Below are 19035 nucleotides of genomic sequence, written 5' to 3'. Positions count from 1 at the left end.
AATTGAACCATAAGGAATACTGCATATGTGATTAAGTGACATCTCTTATATAAGCTATTTCCAAAATGACTAATGAAGACAATCCTATAACACAGTGACTGAATCAGAGCTTCTAATTTGCAGTATCAGAACCTACACCACATTTAAAAAAAATTTAAATCCCAGTTAGTTACCATATAGTGTAATAATGATTTCAGGAATAGAATTCAGTGATTCATCACTTGTATATAACACCCAGTGCTCTTCCCAACAAGTGTCCTCCTTAAGGCCCCTTGTCCATTTAGCTCATCGCCCCCCCCCCCCGCCGCCCAACACCACACCCGTTTGTTCTCTGTATATGAGAATCTCTTATGGTTTGTCTCCCTCCTTGTTTTTATATTATTTTTGCTTCCCTTCCTTTATGTTCATCAGTTTTGTATCTTAAAGTCCACATATGAGTGAAGTCATATGGTATTTGTCTTTCACTGACTGATTTATTTCACTTAGCATAATACACTCTAGTTCCATCCACATTGTTGCAAATGGCAAGATTTATTCTTTTTTTTTTTTTTAATTTTTTTTTTCAACGTTCATTCATTTTTGGGACAGAGAGAGACAGAGCATGAACGGGGGAGGGGCAGAGAGAGAGGGAGACACAGAATCGGAAACAGGCTCCAGGCTCTGAGCCATCAGCCCAGAGCCCGACGCGGGGCCCAAACTCACAGACCGCGAGATCGTGACCTGGCTGAAGTCGGACGCTCAACCGACTGCGCCACCCAGGCGCCCCAAGATTTATTCTTTTTGATTCAATTCTTTTTCATTGAGTAATATGTTATTTTATATATATACCACATCTTCCTTATCCATTCATCACTCAATGGACATTTGGGCTCTTTCCATTCTTTGGCTATTGTCAATAGAGCTGCTATAAACATTGCGGTGCATGTGCCCCTTCGAATCAGCATTTTTGTATCCTATAGATAAATACCTAGTAGGGCAAATGCTAGGTTGTAGGGAAGTTCTATTTTTTATTTTTTGAGGAACCTCCATACTGTTTTCCAGCGTGGCTGCACCAGTTTGCATTTCCACCAGCAATGCAAAAGAGACCCTCTTTCTCTGCATCCTTGCCAAAACCTGTCATTGCTGGAGTTGTTAATGTTAACCATTCTGGCTGGTGTGAGGTGGTATCTCATTGAGGTTTTGATTTGTACTTTCCTGATGATGAGTGACGTTGAACATTTTTTCATGTGTCAGCCATCTGGATGTCTTCTTTGGAAAAGTGTCTATTCATAAATTTGGCCCATTTCTTCACTGGATTATTTGTTTTTTGGGTGTTGAATTTGATAAGTTCTTTATAGATTTTGGAGACTAACCCTTTATCTGATATGTCATTGCAAATATCTTCTCCCATTCCATTGGTTGCCTTTTAGTATTACTGATTTTTTCCATCACTATGCAGAGGCTTTTTATCTTGATGAGGTCTCAATAGTTCATTTTTGCTTTTGTTTCCCTTGCCTCTGGAGACATGTCAAGTAAGAAGTTGCTGTGTCCAAGGTCAAAGAGGATGTTGCCTGTTTTCTCCTTTAGGATTTTGATGGCTTCCTGTAATACACTTAGGTCTTTCATCCATTTTGAGTTTATTTTTGTGCACATTGTAAGAAAGTGGTCCTGGTCATTCTTCTGCATGTTGCCGTCCAGTTTTGCCAAAACCATTTGCTAAAGAGACTGTCTTTACTCCACTGGATATTCTTTCTTGCTTTGTCCAAGATTAGTTGGCCATATGTTTGTGGGTCCATTTCTGGGATTCTCTATTCTGTTCCATTGATCTGAGTGTCTGTTCTTGTGCCAGTACTATACTATATTGATGATTACAGCTTTGTAATATAGATTGAAGTCTAGAATTGTGATACTTCCAGCTTTGGTTGTCTTTTTCATGATTGCTTTGGCTATTCAGGGTCTTTTCTGGTTCCATACAAATTTTAGGATTATTTGTTCTAGCTCTGTGAAAAAGCTGGTGTTATTTTGATAGATATTGCATTGAATATGTAGATTGCTTTGTGTAGTTTTGACATTTTAACAATGCTTGATCTTCTTTTTTTTTTTTTTTTTTTTTTCAACGTTTATTTATTTTTGAGACAGAGAGAGACAGAGCATGAACGGGGGAGGGGCAGAGAGAGAGGGAGACACAGAATCGGAAACAGGCTCCAGGCTCCGAGCCATCAGCCCAGAGCCCGACGCGGGGCTCGAACTCACGGACCGCGAGATCGTGACCTGGCTGAAGTCGGACGCTTAACCGACTGCGCCACCCAGGCGCCCCAATGCTTGATCTTCTAATCCATGAGCATGGATTAGAATTTTTTTTTTCATTTTTTTGTGTCTTCTTCAATTTCCTTCATAAGCTTTCTATAGTTTTCAGTGTATAGATTTTTCACCTCTTTTGTTAGGTTTATTTCCTAGGTATTTTACGGTTTTTAGTGCAAATGTAAATGGGATTGATTCCTTGATTTCTCTTTCTGCTGCTTCATTATTGGTGTATAGAAATGCAACCGATTTCTATGCATTAATTTTATATCCTGTGACTCGAGCATATTCATGGATCAGTTCTAGCGGTTTTTTTGTGGAGTCTTTTGGGTTTTCCACATAGAGGATCATGTTGTCTGCAAAGAGTGAAAGTGTGACTCACTCCTTGCCAATTTGGATGCCTTTTATTTCTTTTTGTTGTCTGATTGCTGAAGCTAGGACTTCCAACACTATGTTGAATAACAGTGGTGAGAGTGGACATCCTTGTTGAGTTCCTGACCTTAGGGGGAAAGTTCTCAGTTTTTTCCCATTGAGGATGATATTAGTGGTGGGTCTTTCATATATGGCTTTTATGATCTCGAGGTATGATCCTTCTATCCCTAATTTCTTGAGAGTTTTTATCAAAGCTGTGTATTTTGTCAAATGCTTTTTCTATATCTATCGAGAGGATTATGCGGTTCTTATACTTTCTTTTACTAATGCATGGTATCAAATTGACCTAGTCCACATTTTTATCCAATAGCTCATACAGAATTTCCTTCAGAAATAACTTTTGAAGAAAAGAGTATACCACCAGATACTTCACATGTTTTAGAACTTGGAAACATTGTCACTATCATTGGAAACATTATCACCATCACACAGGTCAAAAGGCATCTTCTTGGTGGTCTCATGAAGGTGAATAGTCTTATAGAAATGTAATAATACTCAAAGCCATTTTGGGGGAATATGAACCCTGATCATGAATGTAGATATAGTTTTAAACCAAATGTCAGAATAAAAGAAAATTTATTAAATAAAAGCATGTACTCATTCATTTAGCAAATATCTGTCAAACATCTACCATGTGCAAGTACGTCCCGGGCCTTGCAAACAGGCACTGAAAGTCCCTGTGCATGAAGGACCAAGGGGATGGCATGAGGGTGAGGCATATGATAAACAAGCAAACAGACCACTTAGAGACTTCTGATTTTCTGCATAGGTAGCCTCCCACAAGGGTCAATGGTTGCTTGCCCATCAAAGCAATATGGACTCTTTACTAAACAACAGAGATCAGAAGCAAGAAATATCTCCAACTTAATTAGGTACCCTCTGCTGACTGAATTGTTGCCATTAGTCTTACTCTGTTCTATCCTTTTCTTGACAGTGATTTTCAACCTTGTTTAGCACAGACCTTATTTGCTACCTCCATCATTCCAAAAGCCTACACACTCAGTAGACAACCTAAAGAAAAGGGGAGACTTTTCTTTATCCGCAATTTATATCTACCTCTATCTGTTAGCTTGAGCCTCTAAGAAGTAGCCGGGGTTTTAAAATGAAAGCTTACTTCTACCACAGAAGCAGGATAAAAATGTCTACATCTAGTCCACAGAGATCTAGTCCTGCAACCCTGATCATATGATTTCAAGTAAATCCCCAAAGAAAGCCATTTTTGTCTCCTCCAAAGCAGCTTGAATGCTTCCAAAATGTCAGAGCTTCTCCAGGTGCAGATGGTTTTTGTGTAAGTTTTATTATGGTCACTACTATGCTTAGAGGCTTCAAAACTATAGAATAAAAAATAACCTCTTTTGCCCTTCCAAACACTGAAAGAAAGAAAGAAAGAAAGAAAGAAAGAAAGAAAGAAAGAAAGAAAGAAAGAAAGAAAGGAAGGAAGGAAGAAAGGGAAAACACACTAGCTAAATAGTTTCATAGGTCTTTTCCAGGAAAGACATCCAATTATATAGACTCCGATTACTGGTAATAACTTGGAAGTCTTAAGAAATTTAACAACTTCAGCTCAAAACAATTAAATTGAACTGTTGATGATACAATCACCCCCTAGACTCAACATAGCTGCAGATGCAGAAAAAGTGAGAAGGCTTACTGATTCATTGTCCCTTCTGTTCCCAGTCCCCGATGCCAAACACATCAGACAGCAAATATTAAGAATTTGTTAAAATTAGAATTCACAGGAGAAGACTTTTTTCAGTGGCAGGATTATTACATTTGATTTTTCAATTTTGAATCTTGGACTTTCCAAACCCATAGAACTGATAATATAAACATATAACAATAACTTTCCATTCCATGTATGTATGTATGTGTTTCATTTATGTAAGTCAAACATGAAAATTAGGTATTCAACTAATGGTCAGTGACGTCAAAGGCATTTGGGGAATGCAATCTTTTTATCAATAAATCTTTTCTGTTAAGAATATGAAGGTTTTCTGGACAAGAACTTATTCTCTACTATTATTAAGCAACATTAGTCACATATATTTCCTTCATGTATCAATGGTTTGAACTTATAATCAACTTGGAAAATTCTTAAAAGGGACCCTACCCCTACCTTGAACACTGCATTAGAATTCACGGAGGAAACTTTCTAGCTCTCAGCAATGCATATCTATCAAAAGAAGCTCTAAGCAAAAGAAATGGAGTTTGTTGTATGAACAGTGTTAAGTCATCATGTAATGAAAAGGTAAGCAGTATACTTTATGTCATTGCCTCATAGAGCAATGCCTCATAGAGTATACACATTGCCACACGTGCTTTCAGAGTAGAAAGCCGCCTTCTAACAAAATCTTTATGGGGTATTTTATGATTAAAGAATATCACTGGTGAAGGAATGACTGAAGGAATTAATGGCTTAGTTTGGCAAGATTAAGCCAACTCTTCCTGTGATTTTTTTCAAGACAATGAGATACAATGAAACACTTCTTATTGGTAGGCAAATAAATCTCTGTGCTATGACAAATGGAATTTCATCTAGTGGTTGGAGAGATCTATCCCTTTCTTTCACAAAACCACTTGTAAGATGAATACATTTTCCAAGTTCTGAAATAATTTTTTTCCGAGAAAAATAAGAGACCATTATGCTTAAAAAAAAAAATATCACTCACAGACTCCTTTCCCATCTTCTTTTGTAGCCGTGTTTGCCACTGAACAGCTTGCATGACAATGGCTTCCCATCTTCTTTCAAGATTTACAATGATCAGTTGCATGGGCTGGTGGTCTGCGTTCAGATTGCAAGTGTCCCGGTCGTCCAGAAGATGCTGGCACAATCGCAGGATGGAGGCCACTCCACGTCGTCGCTGCTTGATTTCACCACAGAGGGACTGCAACACAGAAAGGGCTTGATCCGTGGGTGTTTATAAAGCATAATTACCCCCAAATTGAAACACCTACTTCCACCATAATTTCAAATTATAGTGATATGCTTGGCTATGAATAAGACAAGAATGGCTCTGGAGTTGCCTTTAGATTGGAGACCGTCTATTGATACCCAACTAATGCCAAAGAATTCAGCTGCATCCCACTCTTCTTCCCTTTTTTTCAATGATTTCTCCATATAAAACGTTGGGTCCCACCTGGACACCTAGGTGATTAACAATTTATAACTGAATGAAATTTAGGTCATATGAATGCCAAACAGATTGACCTGCTTTAATTCCAGGTGACAGGAAACACAAAAGATAGAGAAGGGCTCCAAAAGGAAATGGAAATTTTCCAAACTTACTCCTAGATTTTTTGAGGCCGAGAGTTTAGTTTTCTACTGGCTGGGAATAAGTTAAATAAGATTGCAGAGAAGTTTCATACCTAACATCTATTATTGGGGAAAAATGGATAAGCAACATTTCTCTTCCGAAGCTTGATTAACAAAGCAATAATGTTCTGAGAACAGAAATTAGGATACTGGATTATTACTGCACTATTTGTTGGTTGCTGTTTCTTTTAATAGACATTCACACAATTTAAGAAGGATATGCATGCATCAAAATAGCATTTTGCCCCCAGAAGCATTTGTATTGCTGCAGTGACCCTAAGCTGAACGATTCAAGCAAAATAGTGGGTACACATGTCTAAAAATATTATATCTTTTCTTTGCCTACGGATAGTGTGTAAGTGATATTCTAATTCAAAGCCTTCAGGAGAAATGATGATTATATCCACAAACATCACTGAATTACTAATCTCCTTCTACTGCTACAATTGGACTGTTCTAACAGTTAACAGATTGCTTATTAATCAACAAGGGTAAACAAGACAATGCAATTTCATTTAGTGTGAGAGTTTTAATGCCTAAAAGTATTTGTGCTTAAAATGTTAATCTAGATAAGGCTTCATTAGTAGAAGTCTTAAAATGATTAAATGCGGTTCATTGAAATGTGCACAGAGTGGTAGTAGATCAGCAGGTGGACATTTCATACAGATGTTCCACTTACTGATATAATACATGCAGTAGCCATTTAAATGACCCTAGCTCGGTAATAGCTGAAATTCTATTATTTCTGTAATGAAAGAACACTGTACCTTTAATATTTCTGAATTTTAAATAAGGTGAATGACAAATTCCCAAACCTCTATTTATGGCAAAATATGACTAGGAATTTTATTATTCAATTTATACCAGTGCAGCATTTTTAGTTATGTTTCCTGAACTTACCCTTATTTATTTTCCTAGCATTCATTATTATTTTCCTACATAACTCCTAATATAACCACCAGGTCTGACAAATTTCTTTACTGATGCTATTCATTTGTTCAAGGCTGAATGAGGAGAAACCCCTAGACATTCAAAGATAAAACTTGAGGGCCTATCAAAGCAAAAAGCATTGTTTCCATCTCCTCCCATCCTGCTAACTGCCCCCTCCTAAATACATTCTCTCTCTCTCTCTCTTTCACACACACACACACACACACACACACACACACACACACACACAAATTTGCTCTCTTGCTCTAGAACTGTTGAGCAAGTCAAACTGTCAAGTCCAATTAATACCTGCCAAGTTTTGATCCAATATTAACACTTCAAGATAATAATATAGCCAACTGAAATTCATTGAAATGAGTCCTATGAATATGAATATTGAGGATTTCTTTGTTTTGTTTTGTTATACATTTGTTAACAATAAAGGGCTAGAAAAATCAAGAGTGATATTTCCATACCATAAAATTGGATCTTGCAAAACTCTGTTTGAAGTTGACTAGACCAGTAACTGCATTCATCAAGCTAGCAAAAAATCCCCATGTCTCTTAGCCAAATGAAAATTTGCCATGGACAGCACTAAACGTATGTGTGTAGCTAGCACAGCCACATTGGTAACATTTACAAAGTAGCCCAAATAAGCTTCATGCACCTTAAAGGCATTTTTGAAGTTCTGAAACAGGGCATGTGAGATCACTAGGGGAAATTTTCATAAACGTCACTGGCCATAATCTTTTTATGAGCATCTAGAATGCACCCAGTATTTAAGTATCCAGATGAACCCCAACCCACATCTTAATGTGAGTCAGTCCAGGTAAAAAACTGTGAAAGCTGTTTTTGATGTTCAGTATAGGATTTTATTGAATGTTGACATTCACTACCTAATTTTGGGATCTTCACAATTCCACAGTTTTTTTTCTCTTACTTTAAATATCTAAAGAACTTAGTCTACATTCGGGATTAATAATTTATCCTATATGTACAGTGGGAAATAACACGACTTTAAAAAGGAGGCAAAAATTGAGAATTTTAAATGCCAACATAATTTTTGATAGTTTTTTATATCTAGGAGATATAACTGATAAAATAACATTCTTCGACATAAATGAGTTTCCATGACAACCATTAAAATATACATATTTATTTATAATCACAAACACATACTCAATAAAACCAGTGCATTTTCTGGTGATGTTTCTTAGAATCAGTAGTTTACGTTATTTCCATGAAAAACTATGCACAGAAAAATGTTAAATGTAGCTACACAGGAACAAATAAGTATTGTAACTACTCCTGGCTTACATTTTCAGAGAAAAGTACTTTTAAACACAAATCCAAACTAAATAACCTAAGTAAGGCACTGAAATAAGATAAACTCATCCCTGCCTCTTAGACTTCCTCAAATGTGCATTGTACCTTCTGTCTGCTAGGCGGTGGTTTATGCATGGAGGCTTCAAACAGGAGCAAATTCCTGCTCCTTCTCTCAAGGAGCTAAAGTCTACTGAAGGTGGACTATCCACAAATAAGCATGGTACCAAGAGTAATGTAGAGAGAGACCTGTTAACAGAATGTTTGGGCAAGTTGCTTTTGGAGGAGTTGGTGAAATCTCCAGGGACATAATGGGAACCAGAGGGTCCAAGCTGAATGGTTGTGGTTATAAAGATAGAAGGTTCAGGAAGCAAGTAGCCTGGGGCAGCGGGAGCACCTAGTGTGTTAGGGAGAAGAGACAGTGAAGCAACTGGACAGGAAGTAATTGACAGAAAAATTTGTAATGTTTTTCATTATTGCCAATTCTGAAGCATTTGCCTTGATATCTGATGAGATATGCTTGATTCTCAAGCATAGTCATATTGCCTTCACAGAAAAGTATAAAGACAAGAAGAGTAAAGGAAATTTATTTTTTTTTTAATTTTTTTGATGTTTATTTACTTTTGAGAGAGAAAGACAAACCATGAGTGGGGAAAGGGCAGAGAGAGAGAGAGAGAGGGAGGCACAGAATCTAAACCAGCTCCAGGCTCTGAGCTGTCAGCAGAGAGCCCGATATGGGGCTTGAACTCAGAAACGGCAAGATCATGACCTGAGCTGAAGTCGGTGGCTTAACTGACTGAGCCACCCAGGTGCCCTGAGTAAAGGAAATTTAAAAAGAAAGAAAAAAACCCCCCATTAATTATCAGTATGTCTAAGAAAGAGATTCCAAATGTTTTTGTATTAGTTGTCCTATCATTTGGTCATTGTTAGGCAATGTCTTCTTAGAAGACTACCTCTCAGTATGGAGGTCATTGTCATACATCACTTCAGAATCCAATTGGTGGAATATAGTTTGGTGTGCTACTTTTAAATTTCTAATCTCTTATTTTCTTTATTTTACATTTCTATTCAATTTCCTCATGTTATTAAAAAGGCAGACTTGCTATAAGAAGTGTAGAAAAGTAAAAAATCAAAATTTCTAAGTCATTGCTTTCCTTTACAATAATCGGATATCCAACCTTCTAAACACATCTTTTTCGACATGTTACAATAGAGTTGCCAACAGGCTGAAGGTTTTTCTATCACACGTATAAACGGTCTGGTTTTCAATTAATCAATGGTGATGCAAAGGATGTTTTTGGTCTATCTTGGGGGGGGGTCTTTTATTTATTTAGTTGTTTGTTTGTTTATTTTTAACATTTTTATTTATTTTTGAGAGAGAGGAGACAGAGTATGAGCAGGGGAGGGGCAGAGTGAGAGGGAGACACAGGATCTGAAGCAGGATCCAGGCTCTGAGCTGTCAGCACAGAGCCCAAAGCAGGACTTGAACTGGTGAACCACATGATCAAGACTTGAGCAGAAGTTGGACACTTAGCCAACTGAGCCACCCAGGTGCCCCTATTTATTTATTTTTTTAATGAGGGTTTTTCTTTCTCCCCTCCTGACATTCTGTCAGCCTTTTTGACCGTTTAAGCCACTCTATTATTAGCCAAATGTGATGTAACATCCTTTTTGACATTGGCTTCAGTTTAACACGATTAAAGGTAAGACTTCCAATACTGATACTTTGTTTTTCATTATATATTAAACATATGCATATATACACACATATACATACATATATTGCATAATATTATACTTACTTGTATACCCATATTCTTGACCTTAAATAATAGTGTCATCTACTATCACAGAAGGATACAAATAAGCTTACAAGAAAAGAACTACAATTAGACCAAAAACCAAACCACACAATAAGTAAAACATAAGAACTAAATAGAGAAAAGAGAGATGAAGAGGAAAATAAAAATGTTAAAATACCAAAACTAAGCAGAAAAAAAATCTGTTTAAGAAACTCCAAAGCAATTTGTGTCTATATCTCTTACATAATTTTATTCAGCAGGTTAATGTAACATCATTAAATAGGTCAATATTAACAAAGTGATAGGACATTAGATGATCTGTCAACTAAAAACTATTTATGAAGCAATTCCATTTATAAGAGCAAACATAACTTTATTTTCTAGATTGATCAAGTTTTTAACAATATCTATTGAGTAGGCCCTCTCTGTAGTAAGCACAATAAAGAAGTTTTAACCTGCATATATGATACATACTTGCCTTCAATCTAGTTGGAGTGAGGAAATAACAGAGAGAGGAAAAAAGTGAAAAAGACATGCAAGTTCTTCTGGCTTAAATAGTCACAAGTAAATAGCTCCACCTCTTTGTTGCAAGGGTCCCCCACACTTTTTCATGTTGTCTTTCCTTTTTGCACTTTCTGTATTTTACCATTTTAATTTCATAAGGTGGGAAACTGTCTTCTCTTAGTCTGCTACCTGTGACCAGATTTGTAGAGCAAATATTCTCAGAGACTTCTCCAGGCCAAGTAGCACTAGCATCACCTGGAAACTTGGAAATGCCAGTGCTCTAGGGCCACTCCGCCTGTTCTGAATCTGCAACTCTGGGACAGGCATCAGTGAGCTATGGTTTAACAAACACTATATGTGATTACAATGCATGCTGAAGTTTGAAAACACTGGCCTATGGAAACAGAGGAACTTAGTTTTATAGATAAGAGAATTAATCCAATTGAGCACATTTTTTTTTTTTAGAAGTATAAAATAGAAGTTACAATTCTGTTTCTGGAGTCACATTGTTAGCCAAGAGCCTAGAGACCACACCAATGGTGCTCAGTTCTTTTTTTAATTGTTACTGAATTACTGCCAGAAAAAGAATCAATCAATCAATGAATAAGTCTTTTTGACCAGAGATATCTTTATCTTATTAGTACATGCTTGATGATCTTTGGAATTTTCAGTATAATTATTAAGCATGATGATATGTTAGGTTGTTTGAATACTATATTTGGGGATTTTTCTCCTTTTAATCAATTTTATCAAAGAAATTATTTAGTAATTAATGACTCCAATACATGTGTCATTGTGCTAAAGATGCTTCTCTCAGAAAGTGTATATAATAAAACAAAACCATGATTATTGTTCAGAAGGTACAAAGCATCAGATGCAGATAATGTTAATGCTACAGCCATTGTCTAACAAGAACATACAGTATGTGGGGAAAATGAGAGGCAATACTGGTACCTCTATGAGCCTTCAAAAGATGCTTTTCACTGGTTGGTTCTGGATTATTATTTAGGGGCAAGGATGCCAAAGATAATATGAATGGTATTTCTTACAGCAATAAACATTTATTGAGTATCATCTATGTGCTAAACACCACACTTTTCATTATAGGTTGGAATTAGTAATTAAGGGGAATATAATAAGATGTGGTACCTGTTTTTAGGTGCTTGTTATTTGGCTGTAAAGAAAAGACTCTCCCTCCTCAAAGTAAACGTTGACTTGGGGGATGAAAAGATCATTACTAGCAGGAGTATATAGATTAAGGTTCATGGACCTAGTACTATGTTAAAGTTGCTGAAGATCAAAAAGGTGGAGGGAAGAGAGGTCAGGCATTACAGTTGGAAGAGTCACATAAGAAAGGTCAAGAAACTACAATTTGGGTAACATTTTAAAACAGGATGGAAGTTCAAGTGGACAATGATAATAATCATAATTCAATTATCCATGCATCCATCCATCCACCCAACAATCCAAATGCGCTTATTGAGTGCCTCTTATGTACCAGGCACTGTTCTCAGGGATGGGGATATAGCAGTGAGCAACAAGAGTTCTGCTTTCATAGAACTTACATTTGAATTTGTGTGTGTTGGGGGGTAGTGGTAAGAGGCTGGAAATAAAACATAAATAAACCTACAAGAAAATATCAGATAATGATGAGATATAAAATAAAATAGGGTGAAATGGTGGAAAGTGGCGGGGGTTACTTTAAACTGGATAGTCAGTAAAGCTTCTCTGAGGGGGTAACATCACAAAATAAAACATTTAGATATAGAAACAACATAACTTAGTGTTCTGATGCTGCAATAATTTAGACAAGATAATGTTTGTAACATGGCCAATTTAGGCCATAAAAAGGCATATTTTATGATTAAGTATAGGATATTAATGATTAATGATTGAATGCTTTCCAATAAAGTAAGTGGAATTAAAAAGATCTTGGTACAATTAAGTCAGAAAAAGCATTTTCAATAAAAGGGGCTGGGATAATTGCATATCCACATGCAAAAGAATGAATTGAACTCCCCCACCTCACATCATATACAAAATTAACTCAAAATGAATCATAGCCCTAAATGTAAGAACTAAAACTAAAATTGGGGTGCCTGGGTGGCTCAGTTGGTTAAGTATCTGACTTCAGCTCAGGTCATGATCTCATGGCTCATGAGTTGGAGCCTCACATCAGGCTCTATGTTGACAGCTCAGACCCTGGAGCCTCCTTCTGATTCTGTGTCTCCCTCTCTGCCCCTCTCCTGCTCACACTCTTGTCTCTTTCTCTCAAAAATATGATAAAACATTAAAACATTAAAAAAAAGAACTACAACTAAAAACATCTGAAAAGAAAACATAGGAGTAAATATTCATTACCTGGGGATAGGCAATGGTTTTTTAAATAGGACACCTAAAGTAGAAGTGACTTCTGACTTCTTAGGCAGTGATTTCTTAGAGATGCCACCAAGAGTACAAGTGACTTTTGGACAACTTAATCAAAATTAAAAACTTCTGCTCTTCAAATGACACCATAAAAAAATGAAAGAACCCACAGAATGGGAGAAAATATCTGAAAATCCTATATCTTATAAAGGACTTGTGCCCAGAATATATAAAGAACCCTTAAAACTCAACCATATAAAGATAAGTAACTCCATTTTTAAAATGGGCAAAGTATTCAATAGACATTTATTCAAAGACAACATACAAATGACCAATAAACATATGAAAAAATGTTCAATATCATGAGCCAACAGCGAAATGCAAATCTAAACCACAATTAGATGCTACTTCACCCACACTATGATAGCTAAAATAAAAAAGATGAAAATAACAACATTGACAAAGATATAGGGAAATTGGAATTCTCATACACAGTTGGTGAGATTGCAAAGTAGTGCATTCATTTTGGAAAATAGTATGACATGGAGCAACTGAGTGGCTAAGTTGGTTAAGCATCTGACTCTTAATTTCAGCTCAGGTCATGATCTCACAATTATGAGATAGAGCTCTGTTTAGGGCTCCATGCTGGGTGTGGAGCCTGCTTAAGATTTTCTCTCTCCCTCTCTCACTACCCATCTCCCACCTCTCTTTTTCTATCTCTTTCTCAAAAAAAAAAAAATAGTATGATATTTCCTCAAAAAGTTAAACACAGAATTACTACATGATCCAGCAATTTCTGTCATAGATAAATACCCAAAAGAATACACAAAAACCTTCAGATTAATATTCATAACAGTGTTATTCATAATAGCCAAAAAGCATAAACAACTCATATATATATCAATGGTTAATGGATTTAAAAAATGTAGTATTTTTTGGCCAACTAATCTTTGACAAAGCAGGAAAGAATATCCAATGGAATAAAGACAGTCTCTTCAGCAAGTGGTGCTGGGAAAACTGGACAGCAACATGCAGAAGAATGAACCTGAACCACTTTCTTATACCATACACAAAAATAAACTCAAAATGGATGAAAGACCTCAATGTAAGACAGGAAGCCATCAAAATCCTCAAGGAGAAAGCAGTCAAAACCTCTTTGACCTCAGCTGCAGCAACTTCTTACTTAACATGTGTCCGGAGGACAACAAAAGGAAACAAGGAAAACAAGGAAAACAAAAGCAAAAATGAACTACTGGGACCTCATCAAAATAAAAAGCTTCTACACAGCAAAGGAAATAATCAGCTAAACTAAAAGGCAACCAACAGAATGGGAGAAGATATTTGCAAATTAAATATCAAATAAAGGGTTAGTATCCAAAATCTATAAAGACCTTATCAAACTCAGCACCCAAAAAACAAATAATCCAGTGAAGAAATGGGCAAAAGACATTAATAGACACTTCTCCAAAGAAGATATCCAGATGGTGACAGACACATGAAAAAATGCTCAACATCACTCATCATCAGGGAAATACAAATCAAAACCACGATGAGATACCACCTTACACCTGTCAGAATGGCTAACATTAACAACTCAGGCAACAACAGATGGTGACGAGGATGCAGAGAAAGAGGATCTCTTTTGCATTGTTGGTGGGAATGCAAGCTGGTGCAGCCACTCTGGAAAACAACATGGAGGTTCCTCTATTTTAATTATTAAAAATAGAACTACCCTAGACCCAGCAATTGCACTACTAGGCATTTATCCATGGGATACAGGTGTGCTGTTTCGAAGGGACACATGCACCCCCTTGTTTATTTTTTTTTTATTTTATTTTTTTTTTTATAATTTTTTTTTCAATGTTTATTTATTTTTGGGACAGAGAGAGACAGAGCATGAACAGGGGAGGGTCAGAGAGAGAGGGAGACACAGAATCGGAAACAGGCTCCAGGCTCTGAGCCATCAACCCAGAGCCTGACGCGGGGCTCGAACTCACGGACCGCGAGATCGTGACCTGGCTGAAGTCGGACGCTTAACCGACTGCGCCACCCAGGCGCCCCCTTTTTTTTTTTTTTATAAATTTTTTTTCAATGTTTATTTATTTTTGGGACAGAGAGAGACAGAGCATGAACAGGGGAGGGTCAGAGAGAGAGGGAGAGCACCCCCTTGTTTATAGCAGCACTATCAATAATAACCAAAGTATGGAAAGAGCCCAAATGTCCATTGATGGATGAATGGATAAATAAAATTTATACACACACACACACACACACACACACACACACACACACACACACAATGGAGTATTACTCGGCATTCAAAAAGAATGAAATCTTGCCATTTGCAACTACGTGAATGGAACTGGAGGGTATTATGCTAACTGAAATTAGTCAGAGAAAGACAAAAACCATATGACTTCACTCATATGAGGACTTTAAGAGACAAAACAGATGAACATAAGGGAATGGAAACAAAAATAATATAAAAGCAGGGAGGGGGACAAAACAGAAGAGACTCATAAATATGGAGAATAAACAGAGGGTTACTAAAGGAGTTGTGGGAGGGTAGATGGGTTAAATGGGTAAGGGGCACTAAGGAATCTACTCCTGAAATCATTGTTGCACTATATGCTAACTAATTTGGATGTAAATTTTAAAAAATAAAAAATAAAATTAAAAAAAATATGAAATACAATAAAATAAAATTGTTAGAATGCATCCAAAAAATGTAGTATTTTTTATTCATACAATGGAATATTATTCGACCATAAAAAGGAACAAAAGGGGCACCTAGCTGACTCAGTTGGTAGAGCCTGTGATTCTTAATCTTGGGGTTATGAATTCAAGCCCTGTTTTGGGCATAGAGCTTACCTTAAAAAAAAAGAGGAATAAAGTACTGATACATACCACAACATAAATGAACCTTGAAAAATTATGCTAAGTGAAGAAGCCAGACACAAAAAGGCCACATAATTGTATGATTCCACTTATATAAAATGTCTGGAACAGACAAACGCATACTATGTATATTAGTGGTTTCCTTGGGTTGCAGTCAGTGGGGGATAAGGAATGACTGCTAATGGTTAAGGGATTTCTTTGGGGACTGGTGAAAACATTCTGAAATTAGATTTTATGGTATGTGAATTATATCACAACAAAGCTATTTTTTTAATCTCTTGGTAAGGCCAGGTGTATATTATTAGCCACATAACTGGTAATAGAATCAGAGAATTTACCACACATACATTTAGGGTGTGTCATGACGAGAGATCTTATGATATTACTAATACCATTCAGACATCACAGTTCTGCAACAGTGAGTTCAAACACATATTAATACACTTAAATAAAGGCAAACTTAGAGCTTTCATTTATTTTTTTTAAGTAATGGCTATACAACTCCCTGAGATAGAGTCATAACTGCAAACCTATAAATCTCAGTCAACAGATAAGACATTCTGCTATATGATAAAAATAATACAGTGCTGTTTTTAATATAGCTGTCCTACTTCTAGAAATATCATAAAACATAAACAGAAAAGTATATATAGAAGAGCATGGATCTGTTAAAGGAGTTGAAGAAAATGTAGAAATTAAAGAATGTTAGTTAAGTCTAATTACTGCAGTGGTGAGTTTCATGCACGATCACACATCTTATGAAACTGTAATCCATTGTGTGTTGGTGTCCATATGAAAATGAGAAAAGTGACATATCAGATGTACTTCATGTATTTTACCAATGGTCATTCTAAGTTAATTATATGTATGTGAACCTATAAGAAGTCTTTTAAATGTTATGTTCTCCTCAAATGTTTAATCAAGGATTTACTTGATTGCAAAATAATAGCCAACAATCATTGAATATTATTAAATTGCTAGAGCACTATTCTTAGTATTTTTTTGGTTTTCACTAATCTCATACACTAATGACAAACATTATTTGTGTATTTCTTTATGCTATGCATTCTTTAGGTATTTTATACGTATTGGCTCATTTAATCCTCACAACAGCACTATGAAATATATATTATTGTCATGTACCTATTTTACAAATGAGGAAATGGAGACACAAGGAGGTTAAGTAACGGACCAAAGATAACACGGCTAACAAGCAGCAAAGGCAGGATGTTACCCCATGCAACTTGAATCCTGAGCTAATTCATAAAAACACTATGCTACATTTCCTTTCTAAAAGACCTGAAGAGGCTTATAAAATGTTTCCATTTTAAGACTGTTCCTGTCCCTTATTTCCAACCAGAAGTGGCCACAACCATAAAGTTATTGTTGATTAGAGAGCCAACAATGTACTTCAGTATACTTTTCATAGGTGTCTCTTATACCCGTTTCTAGACTTAAGTTAAAAATTAGTCATCTATGGGGTGCCTGACTGACTCAGTTGGTAAAGCATAAGTCTCTTGATCTTGGGGTTGTAAATTCAAGCCCCATGTTGAGTGTAGAGATTACTTAAAAATGAAAATCATTTGGGGCTTTGGGTGGCTCAGTTGGTTAAGTGTCCAACTTCGGTTCAGGTCATGATCTCACAGTTCCTGAGTTCAAGCCTCGCGTCGGGCTATGTGTTGACAGCTCAAAGCCTGGAGCCTGCTTTAGAATCTGTGTCTCCCTCTCTCTCTGTCCCTCCTCCCCTTCTCTCTCAAAAATAAAATAAACATTAAAAAAATAAATGAAAAAAAATAAATGAAAATCTTTAAAAAAAATAGTACTCTGCTATTCTTAATTCTTCTTAATTCTAGCGTGGTTGTGAGAGCAGAGATGGAAAAAACACAAATTCATTTACTGAGCAAATATTTATTGAGCACCTATTGTAATGGGCACTGTTCTGAGTGTTTGAGATGCGTCAGTGAACAAAACAGACAAACTTTCTACCCTCAAGACCCTCATATTCTAGCAGACAGTGGAGGATAATCTTTTTTCTGAGAAAAATGTAAATTAAATACATAATCAAAAAGAGATTGAACAAAAGTAAGAAACATTTATTAGGCAAATGATTATCAGAGTTCCCAGCAAAGGTCAGCAGATCTTTTGGTCTTGAGAGCACCATTCTTGAGCCAATTATGTGCTTACCTCAACTGTATCTAGTGTATAGTGTTGCAATTAAGAATTTCCATCCAGAAATTGTAAAGGGGTAATTCTTCAAAACAGCAAAAAAAACTAAAATACCTCAAGTGAGGTATGAATGATGAATTGCATATTTTAAAGGAAATATGGGCAAATGACGTCTGCATATTTTAACTGATTCCAAACTTAAAAGACAGCGTCAGCCAATATAGGAACTCAGCTCAGTTGCGAACCCTGGGACTTAATCTATATTGAAGCTAAATATTCTATAAGCATGCAGTGAAGTGCAAAAAATAGCAATTGAAAAATGACACGATTAAATGGCACGACATGCAATCATTTGCTCTCAATTATATCAATGTATCTTCTTCATTTCTAGGAGTCAGGCAGAAATATTGTTTTTTAAATGCCTCTATTAAATTGGTCACCAATAATAAAATAGATGAGAGTCCTAATAAGCTCATTTACATAACATACATCATACACTACAAAACTATTCTCTCCAAACAGTTTTGCTCATAGATTTGTCTCCTGGTTGTCATGAGTCTTTGCTACATTAGCAGATTTCAAAAGCATAATACTGCCTTCAGAACCATTTGTAGAAAAACGTTTATGAAACTTTTCTAGTTAACCCTTGGCAGGATCCTTATTGCTAATTATGGAAAAGGTATTGATATAATATCTTGGCTGTCACATTTTATTATGGTGATGGTAGAAGCAGAATCTAGGTCTGACATTTTGGAAATACCACCTAATTGCAAGTTAGAAACACAGAATGACAGTTTTAAGTAGATTATAACTTCTTTCAAAATAACACACGGGTTTATTTAATGTAAAAGCTGGATTTTAAAAATAGCATTAAAGACCCCTGAATTGGTTTACTAAGCACATCTCTATCAGCTCCTTGAAGATGGTCTGGGATGTGTGCCAAAATAGTTTCAAAATTGTACATGACAATATAAGTCTAGATTCTAACACCAAATGATTTCTTATAACCATTTAAAATCA

The 19035-nt window shown here is 36.1% G+C and overlaps 1 protein-coding gene across 6 annotated transcripts in view; it reads right to left on the bottom strand.

Annotated features, from left to right (window-relative positions):
- AKAP6 (A-kinase anchoring protein 6) overlaps positions 1-19035 on the bottom strand; it is a 483440-nt gene that overhangs the window by 58105 nt on the left and 406300 nt on the right. For all 6 annotated transcript variants that reach the window (XM_045450650.1, XM_045450656.1, XM_045450655.1 and 3 more), the window contains exon 12: positions 5382-5597. In XM_045450650.1, coding sequence (XP_045306606.1) covers positions 5382-5597 — 216 coding nt within the window. The remainder of the gene's footprint in view (positions 1-5381; positions 5598-19035) is intronic.

Source organism: Leopardus geoffroyi, chromosome B3, assembly GCF_018350155.1.
Source record: "Leopardus geoffroyi isolate Oge1 chromosome B3, O.geoffroyi_Oge1_pat1.0, whole genome shotgun sequence".
Lineage (NCBI taxonomy): Eukaryota > Metazoa > Chordata > Mammalia > Carnivora > Felidae > Leopardus > Leopardus geoffroyi.
This window is presented reverse-complemented; position numbering and strand designations above follow the sequence as displayed.